Genomic DNA, 25,071 nt, shown 5'->3' with positions numbered 1-25,071 from the left:
TAATTATTAATATACTTATATGCATAATAATTGTCATAAATTACCCAGTTTATTATATTTATTTACAGCATATATAACTTTCTTTCCTTATGTTTCAATATCAAAAACCCTTAAAAAACACCAAAACCCTGAAAAAACTCAAAAAAAACCCGGGTTTTTCCAACCCTGATTCTAATAAATGCATTTTTGGGAAATCTGAGATAGAGTTCTTAGAATTTTTTGTTAACAGCAACGTCATTTCTCCTTTGCCAGAAAAAGTTGTCATTCTTTGTAATCATCCACAACCAAAAACGGTTGACGAACTTGGAAGATTTCTAGCAATTCTTCAACTGTTACTACAGTTTCTCAAAAAACACAGTATCGGACCAGGCTGTCTTACAAGATTTGTGCAAAGGAAAAAAGAAAAATCTCTTATCACTTGGTCGGGGGAAACTATTGCTGCTTTCGAAACGTGTAAACATGCTATTACCAACGCCATGCTTTTGGCTCATCCTAAACACTATGCTCATATTTTGTTGACAGTCGACACATCGGATTTAGCTCTGGGAGCTGTTTTACAACAAATTTCCGATGTTGTCGAACCACTCTCATTTTTTTCTCGAAAGTTGACAACTGAAGTTGACAGTTTTTTTTTTTTCTTTTTACTTTCGGTTCACTCATGTTCTGTCAATTATTTTTTATTTATTTATTTTTATGTCTATAAGTTTCATATCAAATTGTAAATTGTGATTGCCAGTAAGGGCCATTTGGCTCCTTGGTAATTTTTTTGTCCCGTTTTCTGTATTCCTCATTTCTGACTAATAAAGTATTGTATAAATAAAAAAAAGAATTATAGTACTTATGACCACCAATTGCTTGCGGTTTATAGTTCTGTTAAACTTCTCAGACACATGTTAGAAGGCAGACCATTTATGAACCACAGTGACCATAGACCTCTAACTTATGCTATTCACAGTCAATAACAGCTCTCCCAGACAACGTTGTCATTCAGAATATATATCTCAATTTCTGTGGACATTCATTACATTCAGAGAGCGAAATATTGTAGTTGATGTTTTTTCCATATTGTCCGAAATCAATTTACCTGACTCGATTGGTTACTCAGAGCTATTGCTACTTCACAGAGTACAGATGCCAAATTACTGGCCCTCTGACAACCAGGTGGGGCGCTTGATATAAAACCTATAAAATTCGGTCCTCAGGGTGCAGAACTTTTTTGTGACTTACCCAATGGAATTATCCGTCCCTACGTACCAGAAAAACACTGATATCACATGTTTATGGTCCTTCATAACCTCACCTATCCAGGCATTAAATCAACTGTGGACCTTATTCATCAATGATTTGTGTGGAGTTCAATACGCAAAGATGTTACACTGACTAGGGCGTGCTTCGAGTATCAACGCTCAAAAGTGCATCGCCACACTCAATCTCCCATCGGTGCATACCCTTTGCCTCAATGCAGGTTCTCGCACATTAACATCAACATTGTTGGTCCTCTTCCTCCTTCTCGGGGTTTCACCTACTGCCTTTTCCTCCTCCTCCTCAGAGTTTCACCTACTGTGTGGATCGATACACCAGGTGGGTAGAGACTTTCCCGATGGAAAAAAGCAGAAACTGTCCTAGAGACATTCTACTCTGGCTGGATCAGCAGATTTGGAGTTCCGGAATCGGTTACCACCGATCAAGGGAGACAATTCGAAAATGATTTGTTTCGCGCATTTGTTTGTTTTCTTGGAATTCAGAAAACATGCATGACCGCGTATCATCTGGCCTTCAATGGCATCGTTGAAAAATTCCACTGTCCGCTCAAAGGTGCCATACGCTGCCATGCTACGGACATTTGACAAAAGTGTTTCCTACCATACTTCTGTCCATCCGAGCCAGCATCAAACTGGATATCAACACTTCTGCTGCTGAGATGGTTTATGGATCACCATTGCGCCTACCTGGTGAATTCTTTTGTAGTTCCGATTTTCAGCCAACACAGCTGGAATTACTACGGGCAATACGGGATCACATAAACACTTAACGTCCGATCCAAACTTCAAGGCATGGGACTGCAAAATTTTCGTTTATACAGAACTTGCTGTTTCTTCTCGTGTGTTCGTGCAGCTGGACACCGTATGGAAGCCTCTTCAACAGCCATATTTGGGGCCATATGAAGTGATTGAACGATCTCCGAAAGTGCTGCTTGTCTTGCGTAATTTTTATATTTTTATTATGTTTTCTATGCCACTCACTAGCTAGGCATTATCTAGTTAGTGTCTTCTTGTATTGAAGTTCAGTCTGGCTCCAACTGTTGACTGAATATGTACTAAAAGTCTCTCTCTTCTATTTCTTCTATTGAATAACTTAGAAAAGGAGTCATGACTCAGTAGGTTTCCAAAATAACGAGACATCCACCAGCACTCTTGTCACAACAATTATTTTTTCACATTGTGAGTTCCATTTTAGGTCATCTTGTGTTATTATTCCTAGGTAGTTGTATTCATGAACTCTATCAATTTCATGGCAATTACATTGTGAAATATTTTGAATGGGCAATGATAACATTTATTTACAATAACCCCAGAAGGCATGAAATACACTTATACTGGAAGGGGGAAAAAAAAAAATAGTCAGAAAAAACCTCTAAAAAGCCTCTTATTTGTTGATATTGTAGCGAATATAAAAATATCAAGTCTAAAAATTTTTTTATGATTTGAAAATAAAAAATAATTTCTTCTAGAGGAATTCTCTATGTATTTTGTACCTTAGGGGGCACCTTCTTCTGAGCTGAAATAACACTTTTTGGAGTAAAAAGTAATTCTGTGTATACTACACTGGATATATGTATGTAAAAATTGTGTATTTTATTTACTGCCAAAATTTTGAAGTGGTACAAAGACAACCATTCTTTTCGCTACAAAAATCATTTTAATTTTTCACCACTGTACTATGAAAAACAAGAATCAAATTTAAAATTTTTCTTATTATGCTATGATTGTCTAAGGGGGGTACCCTCCCCAGTTTTTTTTTTTTGTCTTGTTTTTTTTTTTTACTTTTTCCAATTTTTTAAGTGGGAGCCCTGTATTACCATTGAAATTCAACTTTCACTTCATCCCAAAAACTCTAGATCTGGTAAAACCAATGTCAGATTCAGAATCAAGTGCCCCAAAAGCACCCTAAAATCACTGAATTTTTTTTGTACAACAATTGGTATTGAGTAGAGTAATCAATAGAAAAATCCGAAACAAAAAATTATTTTGAATAGGTCAATTCATAACAATTAAATAGCATAATTACACTCATGCACAATTAAGAGAATTTGCACATTGTGTCTATTCTCACCAAAGGTGGTGGTAATGGCGCCAAAAAAGTACGCAAAGTGTGGTCGGAGGGGATAATAAGGGCACAAGGCGTTTTCACAATTCATGTGCTTGTACTCCTCTGCGACATTCACTGGGTTTCTCACAAGAGTTAGGTAAATTTTATAAGCTATTGGGTTAAATGAGTAGCCACAAATGTATGGATGACGAAATGCGATGGACAATCTTCGGTAGATTGGAGGCAGGGCAATCAGGCAGGTGGCTACAGAGCTCAATGTTACACACAGTGTCGTCTGCAATTTGTGGAAACAGTTTCAGGACACTGGATCTATATTGAGAAGATCTGGACAAGGTCGTCGAGGCCATTGAGGATCGTTATTTGGCACTTACAGCGCAGTGCCACAGGACTGCTACAGCATCACAGCTCTCACGTGAGCTGCATGCTGTTACGGGAACAATTGCTTCTCACCATCCCTCTCTGAGAATCATCTCGGAACTGAAAACTGCGTTGCTGTAGGAATGGGTTGGACCGATTGCCACAGGTACTCCTCAACTGCCTTGTGTCCAGTATGCCGTGTGACCTGTCGGACCGTGAGAAAAGACCATACTCCATATTAGACTCATTTTTGGTTCAATCTCGCAATGTGGATTTTGGACATTCCTGCAATGATGAGCTTTACTGAATATCATGCGTGCGTACTATGACTTTTGTATGGTACATCTCTTTCTCTGTTATACTTGTGTATTCGCACCACATTTCATTAAAATCTGTTCACTAGTTTTTCAAAAATTCAACATGATTTGTTAATTTTCTTAATTTTGCACACAAGTGTATAAAGTTTGATTAAGAGTTTCCAATTGAATCGTTGTTATTTTACTGTTTCCATCAGCCACACATTCGTCAAGCTGTAATTTTTACATTGAAGCCTTTTATGCATAATAGTGCCGATGAAAGTTAAAAAAAAATCCCAAGAAATATTGCAGCTTTATTGATCGACGTGTAATCTGATTAAAACAACGTAAAATTAAGATCGCACAGTAAACATGTATGCACTGTATGCACCTTACCTCAAAAAATTTGGCTTGATATTGAAGATAAACAAATTGCCACATTTTGACAAAAAAGAGTTGATTTAGCTAAAAAAATTTCAAACAGATCTCATTTGGCTAACACTTTATAAATCTGGTGATAAATTTGCCATCATAGGAAACGAAACTAATACATAAGTTATACATAATAACAAGGTTATAATATCAAACTGCAAAGAAAGAGAAAACGCTAATCATGAAGGAAAAAAGCAGAACTTAGTTTCTAATGGGATTGAATATTTCAGTTAATTTTCAAAAAGTGACTGGCAGAGAAATGTACTTTCATTTGGAGTTTGGCACATAACTGATTGTTGGAATATTCATTCCACCCTGTATATTTTTTATTTTCTATTAATTTTCTAATTTTTTCTGGAAGTTGGGCTTAAAACTTAGAAATTGGATCATGTAACTGTTCAAGCTGAGTTATAGTAAAAGCAAACAAATTTTTGTTAATAAATTGGCACTTTTACAATTACTTATACATGTAATTGTATAAGTGCAAACGTAAGTGCAACATACATTTGTACTTATACATGCACTTTATATCTGAATTTTTAAAGTGTGGAAAATTTTTTTTCATTCCAATGTCTCTAAAATCCTTCTGAACAAGGTCATAACTGGAATTTTTGTGGGAGTGAGGGCAAACTTGATTTTGCTTCCCACTCCCACTGGCAGAAAAGAGGTTAGTTCCCTGCACATTATTTTTCATTGTTTCCTAAAGTAAAATTTTTTATTTTTTACTTACCATGTGCATAACTTGCAGCCCCTTGAAATTGCAGCCTTTGGATGCATTCCTGTTGCCCCTCTCCAGTTTTACATGATGTTACAAAAAGTTGGATTTGTGATGTAATAAAATAAACATTGTAATTCATTCAATAATCCTTATATGAATGAAAAAAAAATTGTCTTTTTTTTCTTCTGGTCTATATGCGCATTTTTAGCATTGTGGAGACTCATGCTCTGAACATATTGATTTTGCATGCTTGTATCAAAAATGTGTCTTACTGACTTAAATTTCTTTTGAAGTCTTGTAGTAAATTTTCTTCATTTTTGTAATTTTCTTTAATGGTTTTTTAAAAAACTGACTTGCCTGAATTTTATGTTCTAGTGCTAGACACTGCTGGACAAGAGGAATTTAGTGCCATGAGGGAACAGTACATGCGCAAAGGTGATGGTTTTTTGTTAGTATATTCTGTGACGGATAAATCCAGTTTTGAGAACATTCGGAACTTTCATACACAAATTTTGAGAGTGAAAGATAGGTACGCCACCTCTTAACAATTGTTTTTATTTTTAATTGTTTATGGAATATTGCCCTACAGTAGAATGTCTCTCATCTGATCTAACTGATGAGAGACATTCTGATCAGCCGATGTAAAAGGTATCTGTGCTCAAATCAAGGAGAATGAAAACAATGTGAAATTGGTTATGTGTGCATTTGTAACAACCAGGAGAGAGACTCCTCTTTAAGGCTTAGGATGAGCTGTAGATGGACAGATTTGTTTTGTGCTTCGTTAGTATATTAAATTTTTTTTAAATGATAACCAAGAGTAAATAAATGTGTGTATGTGCACTCATAACCTTTAAAGTATGCATATATTTGAATTGTAAAACTTTACCGGTGCAGCATGACAGGATTCATGGTTGTTTCCAGGGTTGCGTTATTGATGTCAAAAACTGGTTTTTAACATGAAAGCGTCAAAAACCGGTTTAAACTGTCAAATACTGTCAAAAACCTAAATGAATGCTTTTTGATAATGTTTTGAACACAATAGGTATATAACATGATGAAAAACTTTTTTTTCATATTACAATGTTTTATTTTTAAACATTAATTTATTACAATAATTAAAACAAAGTTAATTGTAATTGATATTTTGAAATTTGTAACATAAGAGTCTAGAACATACAAAATATAATTTTATGGTTCATTTATCTAAGCTACTCATTACCTGTGTTCAATTTGCCAAGTGAATTAGAGCTGCTTATTCAAAATATGTATCATAGGACATAAGAGTTAGGGTTTAGACTTCAGAAACTATTAAAACGGTCAAAAGCTTATTGTTTATGTTGTGAAATAGTTTTTTCAACCTGATAGATATATACTAAGTAATAAAACATTTTTATGTAGATTAAAGGGTTTTACACTCATATCCATAAATTAAGGATAATTCAGAATCACACGGAAATCAAAATCTAAAGTAAAAATTTCACCTGTAGAATTATCACACACATCTGCAAGAATGATATGCAAATTTCAGGAAGCCACCAGATGATGCCGATAGTACGTCACAATGACGAGAGTGTAAGAGGGAGGTATATAAGGAATGGTGGCAAAGAATTAAAATTGTTCACAAGAGTTCTGTAAGGCGCTCAGTGCCATAAGCGAATAGTTATGACACAGAGGACGCATGCGGATGATTTTTTACGTGGTAGAATTATCGGAATCCTGGAATGTGGGCGTACTCAGATGGAAGTATCAGACGAACTTGGAATTGCCCAAAGTGTCATCTCTAGGCTTTGGCAACGATTCCAAGATAACGGAAATGTCAGTAGACGTTACAGTACAGGTCGCCCCTGAGTTACAACGCCGAATGAAGACCGGTATTTGGCAGTAACTGCCAAAAGAAGCAGACAGAGCACAGCATCCGACCGGTCTCGTCAGCTATCTGCAGCCACGGGTACCACAGTTTCAAGGCAAACCGTGTACAGACGTTTGGGAGATATTAGTCTATATGCTCGCAGGCCTGTCAGATGTGTTCCACTCACGCCAACTCACTGTCGGCAGCGATTAGCCTGGAGTAGAGAACATGCAATGTGGACATCGTCATTGAGCTTGTGTGATGTTTTTCGACGAGTCCAGGTTTAGCTTGTAGTCTGATTCACGTCGGCCTTTCATATGAAGAATGTCAGGTACCCATTACCACCCAGACAACACCATTACGGTGGTGCAGCATTGCTCGTTTGGGGTGGAATTATACTGGGTTCCAGAACAGATCTGCATGTTCAAACCGGAACCATGAAAGCCCAAATTTATCGGGACATCATTCTGGAACAACATGTATATTTGTTTAGGGGTGCCATGGGCGCAGAATTTGTGTTCATGGATGACAACGCCCGTCCTCACCGAGCAAACATCGTGAACGAATGCCTTGAATCTGAGGATATAACCCGTACGGAATGGCCAGCATTCTCACCTGGCTTGAATCCGATAGAGCATGTGTGGGACATGCTTGGCCGACGAGTTGCAGCCCGTCAACCACCTCCTACATGTGTACCGGAACTTCGGAGAGCATTGCTTGCTGAGTGGAGTGATCTTCCCCGAGATCAGATCGATAATTTGATACTCAGCATGCCTAGGCGTTCTATGGACTGTATTTCATCGCATGGAAGACATACAATGTATTAACCATCATACCAACTATGTAATAGTAAGTTTTTGTAAAGGAGATATTTTTTAAAATTGCTCCAGGGAGCAAAAATCGTAGCTTTATGAATGGTATCATACATACACCCTTGTTTTTGTTCTTCATCTTTTGTTTAATAAATGGGCTTTATGAATAAGTAATGTTTGTTTTGTTTCTGAACCTTTATTTGCCGGAGCTCGCATTATCCTTAATTTATGGACATGAGTGTATATTCAGAATTATAATTACTGAAGAAAAAAAAATCTATTTTGATATTTTAGATTTTCTGATATCTCTATCTGCCCAAAGCTTTATTCCATGTACATACCTGCCAACTGTTACGATTTTAGCAAGTTAATTTGATGGTATGCTTTTTCTTCTAAAAATATGATTTTTTACCAAATAGATAATATTGAAGTTTTTTTTGCTTATGCCGCAATCTGGTTGGCATTAGAATCATTGATAGTACACTGGTCTACATCACTCCACGGTACCTTGCCTAAAATTCCAGCACAGTGAGAAACAGTGGAACACCGCTGGGAGTTTTCGCGGCAGTTTTACTGGTGTGGCTTATGTGCCGAAATGATGTCTCAAGTCTCTCGCCTCTGTATTAGACAGTATACTGAGTGATGTACGAGTCCTTTAGCATTCATTTGATGCATCAATATTCTTCCGAAATTTGCATGCCATCCTAACCCTTTATGGTCTCGTGAATTATATAGTGTTTTATTTTTTAAATTCAAGCCAAATTTTTTAAATGAACTTGTGCGAAAAATTGAGTTCATAATTCACACATTTTCGATAGGCTAGATTTGCAATAATAAACCAATATTTTCTCGATATTTGAGTATTGCAGAAATTTCACCATGTCTGAAATATAGAATTACTTTTTATTGTTTCGCTATTCAGGTTCGAGAGTTTTCAGGATTTTTGGAAATTTTCGACAAAAAATAATGCACTTGATTCCAGTGTAATATTATACTATTATATAAAGTTCTATTAATATCATTCATTCAGGTGACTAAAATGTTAAATTTTGAGTTATAAATATCGGATGGTTTTCAACACTTTAGCATTCATCTAATGAATTTTTACTTTTTTAATGTTTTCAGGGGACTGTGTGTCCCAGTGAGTGAAATTATATTTCATTTTAGATGAAATAGTAGCGCAAAAATGTCAAGAGATAGGCAAGAGAAAAAATTTTTACTGATCTGTTGTCTTTTTGAGAATTTTTTTTTTTTAAGTAAACCATATATTTTCACATGCAGCAATTACTTTTTCAGATTATAATTATGAATTTCCTCCTTATAAATTTTAGTATGGGGTACTCCCTTACCCCCCCCCCCCCCTCCGTAAATTGCAAAACATGCTGTGTTACACTTTTTTACGGATACAGTATTATCTTTTTTTCTTCTGAGGTTGGCAGGTCTGCATGTAAAAATTCACACGCAGAATCTGCTGATACATTAATTAAACTAATTTATTTTAACCTAAAAAAATTCTTAGAGCTCAGGTTGTATAAATTTAGAGTTTTAAAGAGTATTTTCAACCATAGCAGAGCTGATAGGACTTGATACTCAAAGCATTTGTTTTGCTCATTTAAATACAGCTTCAATTGGAAACCATTGCCTTATAAATGCTAGTAAATATACCATAACATAGTACAAAAGTAAGAATAAACTGTAAAACTTCAAATTGTATATTTTACAAGAAAAAAAACCCATATATTTTTTGTCCAAAATAATTCTGTAGAGAGTGGAAAACTGTTTTAGAATCATATTAAATATTTAGTCTTTGTATAATATAGTTACTTTAAACATTGCATGCAATTAACGTATGTACTTCCAATGGGAATTTTTGTATTGAAAAACAGTATTTGAGGTTTTTGATGGAGGGTTTTGCTGTGACAATTTTAACGTCAAAAACCTGCCAACCCTGGTTGTTTCAAGGCAGTTGTGGTCAGGGTTGTTTGGTTTAAACCATGATTTGAACCTTGGTTTTAACCAATTGGTTTTTTTCAAAAAATCAAATAAAAGTGGCCTAAATATAATTTTTTTCCTTGAAAAATATCATATTGGTTCATTATTAGCCAAAATGTTTCGTTTTTACCACATTTTATATCCTTGGAGTACATTCTGATGAAATATCTTTAAATGACATAAGATTTTATAAGTGTTTTTTTTTCAAAAAGTCCCATAAAAGTGGCCAGAATATATATATTTTTTTCATATGAAATATCTTAGTTATTTAAAGCTATATACAGAAGCCAAAATTTCTCATTCTTGTCACATTTTCTAACCTTTGGCTACATTCTGATGCTCTATCTTCAGCCAATTCATGAATAAGGATTGCATCACACATCTAAATGTAGTGGTGTATTTCTCGCAGGTTTCTTTTTCCCTTCACAAAGAAGCAGCAACAGTAGTGACACCATCATGCTAGGGGCAGGTGGTCCTATAATCCAATATAGACACCAGCTGTCCTTAAAGGACAAAGACTAGTGTACTAGTAGTTACATTACCTTCACATACATTTTCTTTCCCATAAGAAGTAGCACATCTACTGTATATCTCCCATTCTTAATATTCAATAGTTGTTTTTTTTTATACTTTCATGGTAAGCCCAGTTAATCAAAGGTTCTACTGGAAAGTAGTAACAGATTTATGAAAAATAATCAGCAATATACAGGGTGATTATAATTTAAGATTTGATTCCAAAACTATACAATAAGTACTGGTCAGAATGACTTGAAAATTTGCATGAATACTCCTGGAGCAATGGAAGTTTCTTTTGCAAAAGGAAAAAAAGTGCAAGTAGTGCAAAATGTGAAAGTAGATGATGCTGTACACTTGGCCAGCAGTATAATCTATTTTGTGCAACCACATCATTTCGGCACTTCCACAGCATCAGTGTGTGGATAGAACAACTTCTTGCACATTGCAATACCAGCAAAGCAGCTGCTGAAGACCCATTGTGACAATAACAGGATGCAACTTAACCCTTGCAACTTCTGGCGGGGGGGGGGGGGGGGGTGCCACAAAATGTTATGAGCAGTGGTCAGAGTGCAAACTTTGGTGAGTTGCAATCTCCAGCGCATCCCCTATATGTTAGCAGTTCCTCGCGAATATTAATGGGGGGGGGGGGAGAGGTTGGTTGAATAAAGGTGAATTGCAAGCTCATACACATCATGACCATGGCATACTCTGTTGCTGAACAAGAATGTTTGCTTTCATCTCATATCCAGAACACGGTGGACAACATATTCAACATTTCTTGAGTAAGTTGTATTTTTTTTCCTTTACCAAATAAAATTCCATTTATACAAAAATTGCCACGTTTTTAAGACAAATAAATTACACTGGTCGAATGGTCGACGCGTTTCGGCTCTTCAATGGAGAGCCGTCATCAGGACCTGAAGAGCCGAAACGCGTCGACCATTCGACCAGTGTAATTTATTTGTCTTAAAAACGTGGCAATTTTTGTATAAATTAAAACCAGGCAAAGTTACTCATTTTTTTGTGATAAAATTCCATTTCTTCAGGAATATTCATGTAAATTTTCAAGTCATTCTGACAATCATTCTTTTTTTACAGTGTTTTGAAATCAGAACCTTAGTTATAATCACCCTGTATGTCGTAAATCATTGCTAATAAATCTGCATTATTTATGCTTTATTAAATACATTATATTCACCTAATTTTTATAAGTTTTTGCAAAATAGCTTCCTTATTAAGTATACTAAAAGTAACTGGAGAAAAAAACTTTTATATATTATATGATTAATAACATTAAAAGAATTTTCAAACACACGGTGATCCATTGAGTTGCAAAAAATAATTAAATTGCAAAAGTTGGTTTTTGTTAAAATGTAAGAAATATTTATTGATTAATTAATGTGCAAATAGTGTTAATTACATTAATAAATATTTTATTTCAGTTAATTAATAAAAGTTTGAATGTTTTTTCAGAAATTTTATTGTTTTTAATGTTAATACTATTTAAAACCAAAAAAACCCAGTTTTTTGGTTTTTTTAAAAAAAAACTGTTTTCACCAACCCTGGTTGTGGTGTTACAAGACCTTTAGTAGATGTTGAGAAAAAAGGACTATCCCTCTTCAAATAGACACTAGCGAAAGAAAAGAGGACAAATTTAAGAGGCAATACTGCCTATAGGGAAAGGAAAACAAGTATTGTGTGTAGTTGGTGCTAAATCCATAAACAAATATATAGTCTGTTTGGCTGAAGGGAATAAATACCACCGGAATTCAGTGATATAAGTGATAAATGTCATAGAAGAAAATTAAATATGCAACGAAGCAACATGCAGAAGTTTAGTGGGAGTGAGGGCAAACTTGATTTTGCTGCCCACTCCCACTGGCAGAAAAGGGGTTAGTTCCCTGCACAGCATTTTTCATTGTTTCCTAAAATATTTTTTTTCCATGTGCAAAACTTGCAGCCCCTTAAAAGTGCAGCCTTGAAATACATTCCAGTTGCCCCTCTCCAGTTTTACATGACGTGTTACAAAAAGTTGGATTTGTGATGTAAAAAAATAAACATTGTAGTTCATACAATAATACTTATATAAATGAAAAAAAAAATTTTTTTTGCAAAGGAAAACACACAACATAATTCTTTCTTCTGGTCTATGTGCATTTTGAGCACTGTGGAGACCGATGTTCTGAACATATTGGATGTTAAAAACTTCCACTAGTGATAGGAAAGGCAAAGAAAAGATTGAGGGACAGAGTGCATAAGAAAGAGGTAATGGAACACAAACTTGAAAAATTGAAAATGGCAACGGCAGCCAAAAGAAATAAAATAATCAAGATGAGAGTGGTGGGACCATGAGCTGAATTTAAAGAACGTAATTAAAAAAAAATCATAATGGAAGAAAAGTCTGTATCTGGCTGTTTTAGGAGCAAGCTCATTGTGTAGCTCTGGCACAAGAAGACTGCCTAATGAAAGAAGACTGGCCCTGTAGAATGAACCAATTAATCGCCGGTGAGCCAGAAGGAAAGGTTTAAGACAAAAAAAAAAATTACTACTGAGAAGACCTTGCCGCCTGGCAGTCCAGTGGTTAAGGAACTAGCTTCTCACTGTGTGGTCGGCTGAAGTTGGTTTTCTGTGGTTCCCAACTTCGAGGCGCAAATGGGAGCCGGTCTCCCCTTTAAAAAGTCTCGCCACAGAGAGCAACAGACCTACAAACAGTACAAATATTCAGTCATTACACATCACTCACTTCACTTCTGAGATATAGATGGCAGCACTGAAAAATCATACATAACACTAGATACGCATTCAGACTGTTAGGTACTTACACTTCCGGCACAAATCACTAGGTAGAAAATTGCCTATGGCGATAGACCTGAGTTGTGCTCGGTAAAAGAAAAAAAAAAAGCTTCTCACTGTGCAGGTCCGGGTTCGAATCCCGGTTCGGGTATGGATGTCTACTAACACTAACAAATTTCCTGGGCAGATCATGCTGATCCCTTGGGAATACATGAAGATCACGTTGTTATTATTAAGATTCGGAATTACCCCGGACAGGTTTTGTCCGATGTTTTCTTTCACTAATGACCAAATGAGAGCTCTAAGACCTATTCATCAAGGTCTGAGGTGAAAAATCCAGTAAGTAGGGAATGAAATGTGGCTCCAGCTGGATTGTTGCGTCAAGTTTGATATATTTTTTTTATATTCTGTGTATGTGGATTCCAAATATCTTGGGTGCCATTTTTTTACACATTTTCGAGGTGATTTTCAGCATTTCATCCAAGATGGCTGCCATTTACCAATTTATTTAATATTCATGGCACACTATTGACCAGTATGTCAAATTGTATGTTTTTGGGGTCAAGAAATATGAATTTACAATCAAGATAGGCATACATATGTATGTATTCCTGTTTAAAATTATAGTTCATATATTGTGAAAGCTATTTTGAAAGGCAAATGTTATAGAAAGCAGTTCCAAATATTTCAGAAACACAATAACTTTCACTAATTTTACGTTAGACAGTGATGTTAATATCAAGATATACAAAGTTAGTGATTTAGTATGGTTCTTTTCCTGTTACTTACACCGTGATGATGTAACCATTCACACAAGTATGGTAGTTTCATTTCCAAGTAGAAGTGTCTCAGTCATGTCACAAGCAAATAAAAATCACAAAAAAATCTGTACTCAAGAAGCATATCGTGCCCTCATTGGCTTCATCAAATTTATTCTGCTTCACGTACAAGAAAATGGAGAGAAGGTCAACAAAATGTATAGTGCTGCAGTGGCGCCATTAATGAGATTGCCACCAATGGGTAGTAATGCACATGGATGTACCCAGCTAGGGGCAGCTGCCTTCCCCAGAAGAGAAATTAAAGGTTGGTAATTGGCACACAGCACAGACGTATCAGTTTAGTATCTGTGAGTTGCCCTTCCCCTCCTTTAGTTCAGATCCTGGGTACACCCTCTTTACGCAGTCATCCTGCACTTTGCACAGTTATGTGCATGGCTGAGAGAAGAAATTGCAACCTTAGTTCATGGACCAGCAGCTAAAGTCATAATGATGATGGACATGGACTTGTATGAACATGTTCTGAAAAATCCCATTGTCTACTGGCAATCAAAAGTGGCTTCTCTGAGTAGGAGAACTTCATGTTTGTTTTGCATCTCACCATGCACTAAGAAATTAAAGCATATAAACGTACAGTATTCCACAACTTTGTAAAACAACCTTGTGAAGTTTTATCCGTGCTGCTTATATTTCATTATGCAACGCATATTCCTGTATACATAGCGCAGATGAAGGACCTTTGAAACAACATACCAAGAAGTATGGAATTCTCTTGAAACTGGGAGTTTTGCAATATCCAAATCCAATGTGCTATTTACTAAACTATTTGCAGACCAGAACTTGTAACAGAAAATTAAAGACCTGGAGAATATTGGTGGAGTTATTGGTTCAAGTCAGAATGAAAATGTGCTCGAAAGGTATTTCTTGTGTGCACCAGAAATACCACACATTTTTTCAAGTGTCTATGAAAAGTACTGTCCGAATGAAGTCTCTAAACAGCCCAGGAATCACTATCAACTTCCATGACATCCATCTTCTAACAGACATCCGTGGCGCTAAGAATTTTTCACAATGCAGCTGTTGGGAAAGAGAGTATTCGTAATCATTGTGAAGGACTAAAGAGATAACACCACACTAATGAATATTGCTTCATCTATGAAGGTTCCAGAGAATCTGGAAAGGATGATATTCTAAATCGTGACCTGAAAGGCAAATTGAAATTCGAAGAATTTGTAAGAAATGGACTGGAACACGAAACTACTAAAATGTCAATTGGGCATCCAGTGTAGAAAATGAAGAACATTCAGTATATGCAACAAGAAGATTGTATTTAAGATTGGTGATGAATTGGTTAAAATTGGAGAGGATAGGCAACTTCTTGCTCGTTTTCTTATTTTTATGGAGTCCAGACCTCAAATTTGTACAAACCTAAAAGATGCTGTTAGAAACTACAAGAGTTCTCTGTAATACCAAGATCATTATTTTCTTCTGATGTATATCTTTATATTCTATCTGATAAAAGTTTTTTATTGCTGAAATAGAGAAATATAAATGTTCTTCTATACCTGAATCATTAGAATCCTAGATGATAGAGAAAGTGTGTATTATATATGGAAGGGTAATTGTACAAATCAGTAAAAATACAATATATACAATGCAAACCTTTGTCTAGTATTTTATATTGACAAACTCTCTAAATTTGAAGGGATTTTCTTCCCTCCAACATATGCAATTATTCACAGCATATAAGAAATTCTTTAACATTTTCATTAGATTTATTTTCATCATGACTCTACAACTGCCATGTTTTTTCACATTGCAAGGGTACCAGAAACTAACACTTTTTCCTCTAATTAAGGCTTTGTAATAGTTATTTCATACATAGCTCAACAGTAATCAACACATTAAGGAAGATGACCAGGTGGTGGCCCAAAATTTCAATAAAAGATATTATTTCACAGGCAATACATTAGAATTTAAAAGAACATTAAATTGGCATTTTCACAATTATGCTGAGGTGCCAACATGAAGAAAGCAGGGCATTGTGTGTATTCATTAATTGGGAAGTTGACATGGAAGAACATGTAAGTCACACAAATCAAATCTTACAGGACCTATCCTAATAGACAGTCAATTATTAGAGCACAATCCAGGGGGGGGGGGGTGTGCTTCCGTTTCAATTTTTACTGGAGCAGTTTTATTTTGCGCCTCAGTTCAGCTTTGGTGGGGCTATCTGACTTCAGAACTGATCTGGAAAATTAGGGCAATCCTCCCTTGACAAAGTGACTGTAGCCAGTTCTGATGATTCTGTAGCAGTTGCTTCAAATTCATTTTAAACATGATTCATCAGTGTTAGCCATGTTGTCATGATTGTGAACAGCAGTTTTCAACATTTTAAAAATCTGCAAAAAAAAAAAAAATCCTAATTAAAATATTAATTTCATATACAGTAAACCTCTTCTAATGGCAACCTCCGAACTACTGCCATATTTTCTTGAAACCAAAGGATTCTGTCTTAGGATTAGCATTACAAGTAACCTCTTATCAACTATTTCTGAACGATCACTTAACACGAAGTTGAAAAAATATGTTTAGCACGATGAGAAAAATTAAAAAAAAAAAATTCAAGTTGATTTTCAAGGCAGTCCCCCCCACCAAATTATATTAAAAGAAAGACTGTGTGTGTATGCTTTCTATTCCTGGGTATAAATGCTAGATAGGTGTTAAAGGCAGTGGAGGGGGAAAAAAATCTTAGATTAGAGGGGGACAACATAAGACATGCTGTCAACACGAATACACAAGCTGTCCAATTACTAGAAAAGATTTGTTTATGTGGCACTCCCTACTTCAAGGCATGGTTCAATACAAAAAATGGACATTGCAAATAACAAATGAATAGAAATATCCAAGGCGTAAATTTTTTGGGAGGGATGTGTCAATCTTCTTTTCACAAGAACATCTTCAGCTATCGGACTGAACATAAAGATGCCCTGGAAAGAAGGCTTAATTTATTTTGGATGGTCCTGTTAGTGGTCGTTGTTAGGAGGTTTTACTGTAATTTTCCATTATAGTTTGCAAATAAAGTTTTCAAATTTTTACTCGAAAACAGAAGTTGCCAAGATTTTGAAAATTATCTAAATATAACTATATATATTATATATATATATATTTTGCAATATAAAAGCTGTGTACTATGGTGCACAATGGCAATTTGACTGTTCGTCGCATAATTGAATACACTGGTTAATTAAATATTATGCGCCGGAACTGTTGATAACCATTCAAGTGGGGCTGACTGTACTTAAAATTTGAAACCACTTAAACAAGGAAAAATAACTTAATATCTTACCAGTGGAGGGCGTTTAATAAGTGATCAGCATCGCTTTTACAAAGGTTGAGGGTGATGTGGAAAATTGAATATAGTAGGAACAGCATGTTCTTTCAAATAGCGTTGAGAAGATGAGTTATAGCTGTCAGCTGCGAAATTCTCAGCAGAAATAACAAATGTTTCAGCAGGATGTCAAGACCTTTTTTTCACAGCTTCCATCCATTGTTTAAGAACTTCTGGGTTTCGAAGAGGGAAACCTTTATTTAAAAAAAAAAGTATATTCATTACCAGGCTTCAAGAAAGCAATAGAATCAATCAATCATTGTTGATAATAGTAGCTTAACAATGATAATTGTTTGATAATTATAATAATAATAAAATTAGATATAAACATAATTATAACACTTTGATGATTATGATACATTTATGATTTTACATATTTCGCTTTTCATATTTAGCAAAAACTGATGATGTAAATAGTATTAATTGCATTTAACTACTACTCATTCTCACAAAGAGTTTAGGTTCTTTGATATTTACACGGGTTAATTTTAGTTCTTTAAGGCATTATCAGTTTTTTTTGGACATAAATGCAATTTTTAAAGAAGCATATTTCGTCAGTATTTCTGTCATAAAAATTCTAACCCCAACAGTAATAAGCAATTTCTACACGATTGCAAAAAATATTTTTGAAGTTTGAAATTCATGTGATATTTATTTATTTTGAATTATGCTCATTAAACAGAAATTGAACGTAAAATGAACTACATGCGTTTAATTTTACGATTGTAGTACAGAAATGAATGCATCTTTTAACATAAAACCATGTGCACTTACTTATGAAACTGAAGTTTATTTCCATCTTCCTTCAATTTCATCATTGGTTGGAGCAATTATAGGCAGAACACAGTATCACCATTTGTGTATGTGCAGATGGACAACTATACTAATGAAATAATATGAAAACAACTTAAAAAAACACTCGAGATGTAAGTTTCCCCATCCATTGTTAACATGCTGAAATAGCAATGTTTTGCCCGTCTCGCTCCGTTATGCCCACTTTTGTATTCCTCCGCGTCGGCTCACGCACGTCTATGTTATTGTATAGGAAGTCGTCACTCCAGTTTACTTAGGCCCAGGAGTGTTTGCCGTTTCATTTTTCCTCATTCATTTTTTTTTGGTCATGTGTTTGACCGGGCCTTCGACTCACAAAAATAGATGAAACCGGGCCGCGCGCTTGAAAAGGTTGAGAACTATTGCCTTAGAGGAGAAAGAGAAATACTTATATTTCTCTTATTTCGTGTGTACAATGGCGCGCTCAGCGCATTAAATTCCCAGATTTTCGGAAAAGGGCACAAAAAAAAGTTTTGTTTTCGCGTGCCACGAAACAATTCTTTCCCAGGGAGCGTGTTTTATTCCTTCGTACTTCAACACCACCCCTTTCTCCCATCTTCCGTAGTCGCACTTAGAATTATCCGGGAAAATGATTTTGAAGAGTAATTTTAAGAGGAGGTATTTTAAAAAAAAAAAATTTATATTATTTTTAAACATTTTTCTTTTTTTAAGTGGTATTTTATCTTATGCGGAAAAAAAAAGTTACGCAAAATTTGAAAGAGTACTTTCAGTCCTCCACAAAATTTGGAGGAATGAAATTGAATTTAGATGCGTATTGGATTTTCCTGGCAAGTTCCTTCTCTCGATTCTTCTTATCGTTCCCCGCAAATCGGATTGTGGTAACCGCAGCTCCTTATTCAAATTATCGGCCCTTCGTCTGGCTTTTCATCGTGAAACCTCGATCATATCCTTAATCCTACAGCTGAAGATGGTTTACTCTAGTTCAGTGTTTCTCAACAGCCGCCCGCGGTTTCCGTCTTAAAAAAAAAAAGTCGCCACTGCAAGCAGCAGAAATTATTATGGTCAATCGTCATTGTGTCAAATCCCGATGTTTCGTGGGAAAAAAATTCATTTCATGAATTAGAGCTAGTCCGCCGAATTACGAATTAATTTGTAAATTTCGCTAAATAACGAGTATTAAATCGCCAACGTCGCCAAATAACGTGTATTAAATCGCCAATGTCGCCAAATAGAGTGCTAAATCGCCAAACAACGAGTATTAAATCGCCAACGTCGCTAAATAACGTGTATTAAATCGCCAAATAGAGTGCTAAATCGCCAAACATCGTGTTATATGTCCTGAAATTCGCTCCCATTATGCAACAATTTCTTTCTGAGTATTCCACACAACTGTAGTCTACCACCATTTAACTTCCACATATTTCACACCTGAATATAGAAGCTATGTCAGATTTGTATTGGCCCTGCAATTCCTAATAAAAATAATCTTTTGCGCACTTTCATCTCGGATTTTTCGACCCTCCAGAGTGGACAAACATTTTCTCCCTTTTTTTACAATCAAAAATTTCTTTTTCGCTCTTTCATCATGGATTTGGCGCAAGAGCTGCTTCTGCGTCGTGGCAACAGCATTTTTCTCAAAGGATAGCCAACTGAAATTTAATCTACCATCACTGCGCATTAACGGCCCTAGCCGGTTCGAAACCCGGCTTGATGACTGGATATTAATGATAGTTTTTACAGATTTCGTTTTTTATTCTGCAACGATTTCGGAAAATTGTATTACGATTCGACCGGGCGATTCTACAAAAAATCGTATTTGTTCTCATTTTGTGAAACGAAGTGAATTTACGCAGTAAATACGCCCCGGTACCATACCGAAAGTAGCCGAACATTGTTCGCAATTGGCCAACAATTGACGGATTTTTCTCCTGAGAGATTTTATTTTTTACTTGAAAAAGGAATGACAAGGAAATAAAGCACCCAGGCTTCAGGTATGGCCCATTGTAGTCAAAAGTTCCTTGAAGTTTGAGCAGCCAAACACATCAAACTATTTTAAAATGGTGAATTTCTGATTCAATGGAAAATGTTGACAGATCCATGGAAGTGAGCGTGAATGTAAGAGTTTCAGACTTTTAATTGTTCAGTTGGTCGTCTAAACCGCTTTGATAGGAAATTTTATGAAAAAACGTCTTACACGCTTTGAGATGAAAAATGAAATTTCATGACTAGAGCTCTGTTCATTCGTTACTATTAGAACGTAATTATCTCGAAGGTGTTCCAATGCAGAAACTTTCAATAAATTTTTGTCCTTACAGATTAAAACGTGAAAAGTCATTTATAATGAGAAGTATATTACAATGAAAATTTTTCTCATAGTTGTGAGCTGTCGTTATAATGAACTTTTATTGTATTATGAGCAATATTAATTTAAAAAATTAAAAAAATTTAATTCATCTTCTGCACGACTTGAAAATATGGACTTATTCTGAAATTTTGTAAAAGAAAACATGACTAATCATAACAAATTTGTAAATAAAGCAAAAAAAATGAAAAATAAAAAGGTCAATTTCCCATCTCCCGCTGGTGACCTTTCATTAAATTAAGTTGTATAATAACCAAGAATGGCCACTAGAGCAGTGTGTTTTCTGAAGTGTGAAATATCACCACTGGGGGAAAGGGGTGATGTAGTCCAGAGGATTGGTGGAAGCTGTGGGTTTAATATAGGATCCTATGGGTGGGCTCGAGAGAAGGTTTTTAAAAGGGGCTATGGAACAAAAAGTTAAAGGATCTTTTCACTGAAGCAGCAGTTCTCAACCGGTGCTCCGTATGCACTTCTCGTGGGCTCCGCAGTCACTTCAAGAAAATAAAATGAATCAATAAATTTGATAAATAAAAGAGAGGATATGGAGCTCCACCATAGAAATTTTACACTGAAGAATAGAGGTGACCATTGAAGTATATTTGTGTTTGGGTACAGGTGATCATCTGTGGAGATTTTATTGCATTTAGGAAAATGTAATGGAACCCTTTCTATACGTCTCCCTATTACGTTTCTGACCTTACTCATTTGTACGACATTTGGCTTCAGTTGCTATACATTCCTATGCATTATCCCTGTATACAGGGCCTAATTTCTGCATGGGCAAATGAAGCCTTTATAACTTTGATCCCCCGAAATTCAAACAACATACATTCACATCTTTGACTCTTGTTGCAAGAGCCTTAATTCCTGCTTTACCCAGGACCCTGCCTGTATACACTTCAGTTAATCAATGTTTTCACTTTGATTGGAACTTCTAAGTCTTTGGAAAACACCATTTCTATCAATCAAAGCACATAATTTTTCAATTGGTAAGAACGTCTCACTGAAATACAGTGTTTCCCTGTTTTCAAAAACATGTTATGAAGAAACTTAAGCGGAAAAACTAAGCGAGACCAACTGTAGTTTCTCATGCATATTTTTTTTTTGAAAAAGCTATAAAATTTAAGATGATTGACTGGTTCAATGGCTTTTAACAGGTACTGAAATAATTATTGAACGGGCTATGGTATGGTGACAGCCAGGGCCATAACTAGGATTTTTGCCAACTGGAGCAAATATGATTTTGCTGCCCCCACATTCAATAACTTTGTAATGTTGTTCTGCGCACCTGAAACTGCCGCCCCCCCTAAATTTTGCCGCCCAGGGCAGTTGCCTCCTCAGCCCCTCCCCATGTATTTCCGGCCCTGCTGATAGCAAACATGTACACCAGCGGTTCTCAACCTTTTTTGACTCGCGGAGCCCTCTTTAGTAAAAAAATTCTATGGCGAAGCCCTGCTGGGGGCAGAGTGTACCGACTGAGCTGAAGAAAGAAAAACAACACACAATCGAAAGTTCATTTTGAACTCATTTTGAACTTTTATTCCATAGAAGTTGCAAAAAACGATATCATTCACTTTCATCAAAAATACAGCCGGCAATCAAAAGGAAGAAACAAATCGAATCCCGACATACGTACATGCGTAAAAAACAGACATCAAACCTATAGAGAAAAAATCAGTCTGTATATCCATGCTCCCGTGAGGGTGAGAGCACGCCGCCCCCCCCCCCATTTGCATACAGCATTGTAACAACCGGTTCCCGCACGTGCATCGAGAGAAAAAAAAACAAAACGATCCAACAAGCCCTGTAGGCCCATTTTTTAATTATCCATTGAAATTACTGATTTATTTTTAATATTTAAAAAATATTTATAATAACTTTTTTTAAATTTTGCTGTTTTTTTTATTTTCCTCGAGCGGTCGCGGTGCCCCTGGAGAGTGTACAAGGAGCCCCAGTTGAGAACCGCTAAGATTTTGAATCAAAACGACAGATTTTTTACAAACATTTTTTTTGGGAAACGTCTGAAAAAAAGGGGGAGGGGTAATTTTCGAAAAAAGTTTCAGTTATATGGTTTTCGCATTTATACAACGCGTCGTATAAACGAGGTTCCATTATTTGAGCCTGAGGCCCCCCCCCCCACCAATATTTTCATTAAGTTTACACCTATGATCATCATTGCATCAAATCCCGATGTTTTGTGGGAGAAAAAATTCATTTCATGAATAAAAGAGCTAGTCTGCTGAATTATGAGTGTTAATTTGTAAATTTTGCCAAAAAAATGAGTTAGTTTGTAAATTTCGCCAAAAAACGAGTGTTAAATCGGCAATGTCACAAATAATGAGTGCTAAATCGCCAAACATCGTGTTGAATGTCCTTAAATTTGCTTCCATTTTACAACAATTTGAGTTTCACTGAAAAACAAGAAGGAAAATTGAAAACCTTAATTTTGTGTATGTGTTGATCTACTTTGAGCAAGAGGTGAATAAAGAGTTGCTGCAAATATAAATAATTTTGTAAGAAAAATCTTTGTCAGCTGTGGTTTTTTATTTTGAATAATTGGGGGAGGAGGAATGAATATCACTTTTAGAATATTTTTATAATTTATGTGATGCTGCTACGAGTTATATTTTTGACCGAAACTTTGAAGGTTTTAGAACACTTTGGTGACAACCGAAAAGTATGTATGTGGATTGATTATTTTATGAATTCTTACGATGCTGGGTAATGAATCAGAAGTTGTAATTTCTGAACAACTTATGGTTTTCTCCTAAAGGGAGGAAGATGTTAAAGATGTTATTAATTTATTATTATTTTAACGAGTCACAGAATGACAACAGTATGGCATTCGAAAGTCGGCTCTGTTGTTATGGTAACAGATGTTTCTGCTGGATGTCGATTATTAAAGTTTTAGTTTTGTTCTTGTTCGTAATCGATGTAGCATCGCATCACTAAACACATAAGACCTAAATGTAGGCTGCACACCAGAGTTAGCAATCAACAATTTCGTCGTAGTAGAATTCGCTACGCAGAAGACAAAGGTTCATTACGTTGGTTGCATCAAAAAATTAGAATTGGAGGAGGCGTATGTGAAGTTTTTACGACAACATACAAATAAAACATTTACCTTTCCAGAAAAGGATGACTTTTCCATGGTCAGAAAACACGATATTGTATTGAGATTGCCCCAACCATGTATTGCAGGCGGCACTTCTTGTGTAGCCAATTCACTCCTCTTCCACATAAAATTGGATCGCTATAACATTCTCTGAGTTTTTAGTTATAAAATATGTTTTGCTGTTAATATAGAAGCTTAGCACTATAGGTTTAAACTTTTTTCATTTATAGTATTAAAATTTTTTTTTAAGTAGTACAGCATTGAAAAAAACCCCTTTTTTTATGAGTATTTATACTTATTCACAAGTGCCCCAAGCATGTTTACAACTGCCTTCTTGGTGGGGTATATGTGAACAATTTCAACTTTTCTTTGAATTCCTTTAAAAATAAAGAAGTCTCTTACTAAAAAATATGAAAAAATTATTTAAGATATATATAGAAAGATGTAAATATTGCTAAAAGTTCTTTTTTGATAGTTTTTTCCACATGAGCATTAAGTAACTGTTCTAGATATGAAAAGTGTTTGCATGTGCCCCCTTTCCCCAACAGGGTGATTTTATATTCACTGCGGGCCACCGTAAATGCAACACCCTGAAGGAAGCATGCAAATAATATGAAATTTACAACATGCATTAACGGAGGTGAGATATGCAAATGATTAGAATTTCAGCGCAGACGCACATCACGCGCGCCTGTGGCGCCACTTCAAAGCGCTGTTTAAGGCTTGGAAATTTCGACGATTTGAAGTACGGCAATTGTGTTTTTCTTGTGGTTTTTTCAAAAAAACGATCAATTATGCCTCGTAGAAAACAGCGATCATCTTTTGATCAAGTATCCGAGTTCGACAGAGGAAGGATAGTGGCCTACCGAGATTGTGGATTATCTTTCAGGGAAATCGGTAGTCGTGTTGGACGAAACCAAACAACAGTAATGCGGATATGTGATCGTTGGATGCAGGAGGGTACAACGGACCGACGTGTTTATCGCATCCACCTCAGTGCACCACTTCACGTGATGACAGGCGTATTGTGCGTATGGCAGTGACGGACTACTACACCAAACACAAACTCTGGCTATATCGCTATATTGCAATTTACTGCCATTAATGAGTTGGGTTGGAAATGTAGGCGCCATCTGTTGGTGGTTGCCTCAGGCTTGCTTGGGAAAATCTCCATTTTTTTCCTGGGTTTAAACTTTGGAACGTGACTGAGTAGCATCTTACCACCATGCCACTCGGACGTTCACCCTCTTATTTATGTTGTTCTTTCCCAACTTTCCTCCGTTTTTTTTAATTCAAATATCTCGGCAAATATTGCACTTAGAAACATGGAACTTTTTTTTTTATTTGCCTTGGGAGAAACTTTAATTAGGTTTCCGAGCACAGAGAGGGTGTCCGTATAAAAGTTTTCATTTGTATTTTAATATTTATAACACTTATAATAACCCTTGCAGCATGAATGTTGCATTTGAGTTCTACAGGTTGTATGGTAGTTTTTTCTAATTGAATGAGGCCTGTAGGATCAACGATGCGTTAGTAAAAT

General features: G+C 35.7%; 1 protein-coding gene across 6 annotated transcripts in view; it reads left to right on the top strand.

Moving 5' to 3' along the window:
- LOC149088342 (ras-related protein M-Ras-like) overlaps nucleotides 1-25,071 on the top strand; it is a 165,821-nt gene that overhangs the window by 49,303 nt on the left and 91,447 nt on the right. For all 6 annotated transcript variants that reach the window (XM_089247214.1, XM_089247220.1, XM_089247226.1 and 3 more), the window contains one exon: nucleotides 5,509-5,662. In XM_089247214.1, the coding sequence (XP_089103340.1) occupies nucleotides 5,509-5,662 (154 nt within the window). The remainder of the gene's footprint in view (nucleotides 1-5,508; nucleotides 5,663-25,071) is intronic.

This window comes from Pholcus phalangioides, unplaced genomic scaffold (assembly GCF_987345545.1).
Source record: "Pholcus phalangioides strain wild (caught in Gottingen) unplaced genomic scaffold, Ppha-v1.0 ptg000003l_1, whole genome shotgun sequence".
Classification (NCBI taxonomy): domain Eukaryota; kingdom Metazoa; phylum Arthropoda; class Arachnida; order Araneae; family Pholcidae; genus Pholcus; species Pholcus phalangioides.
The sequence above is the reverse complement of the archived record's forward strand: the minus strand, read 5'-3'. Positions and strand labels throughout refer to the sequence as shown.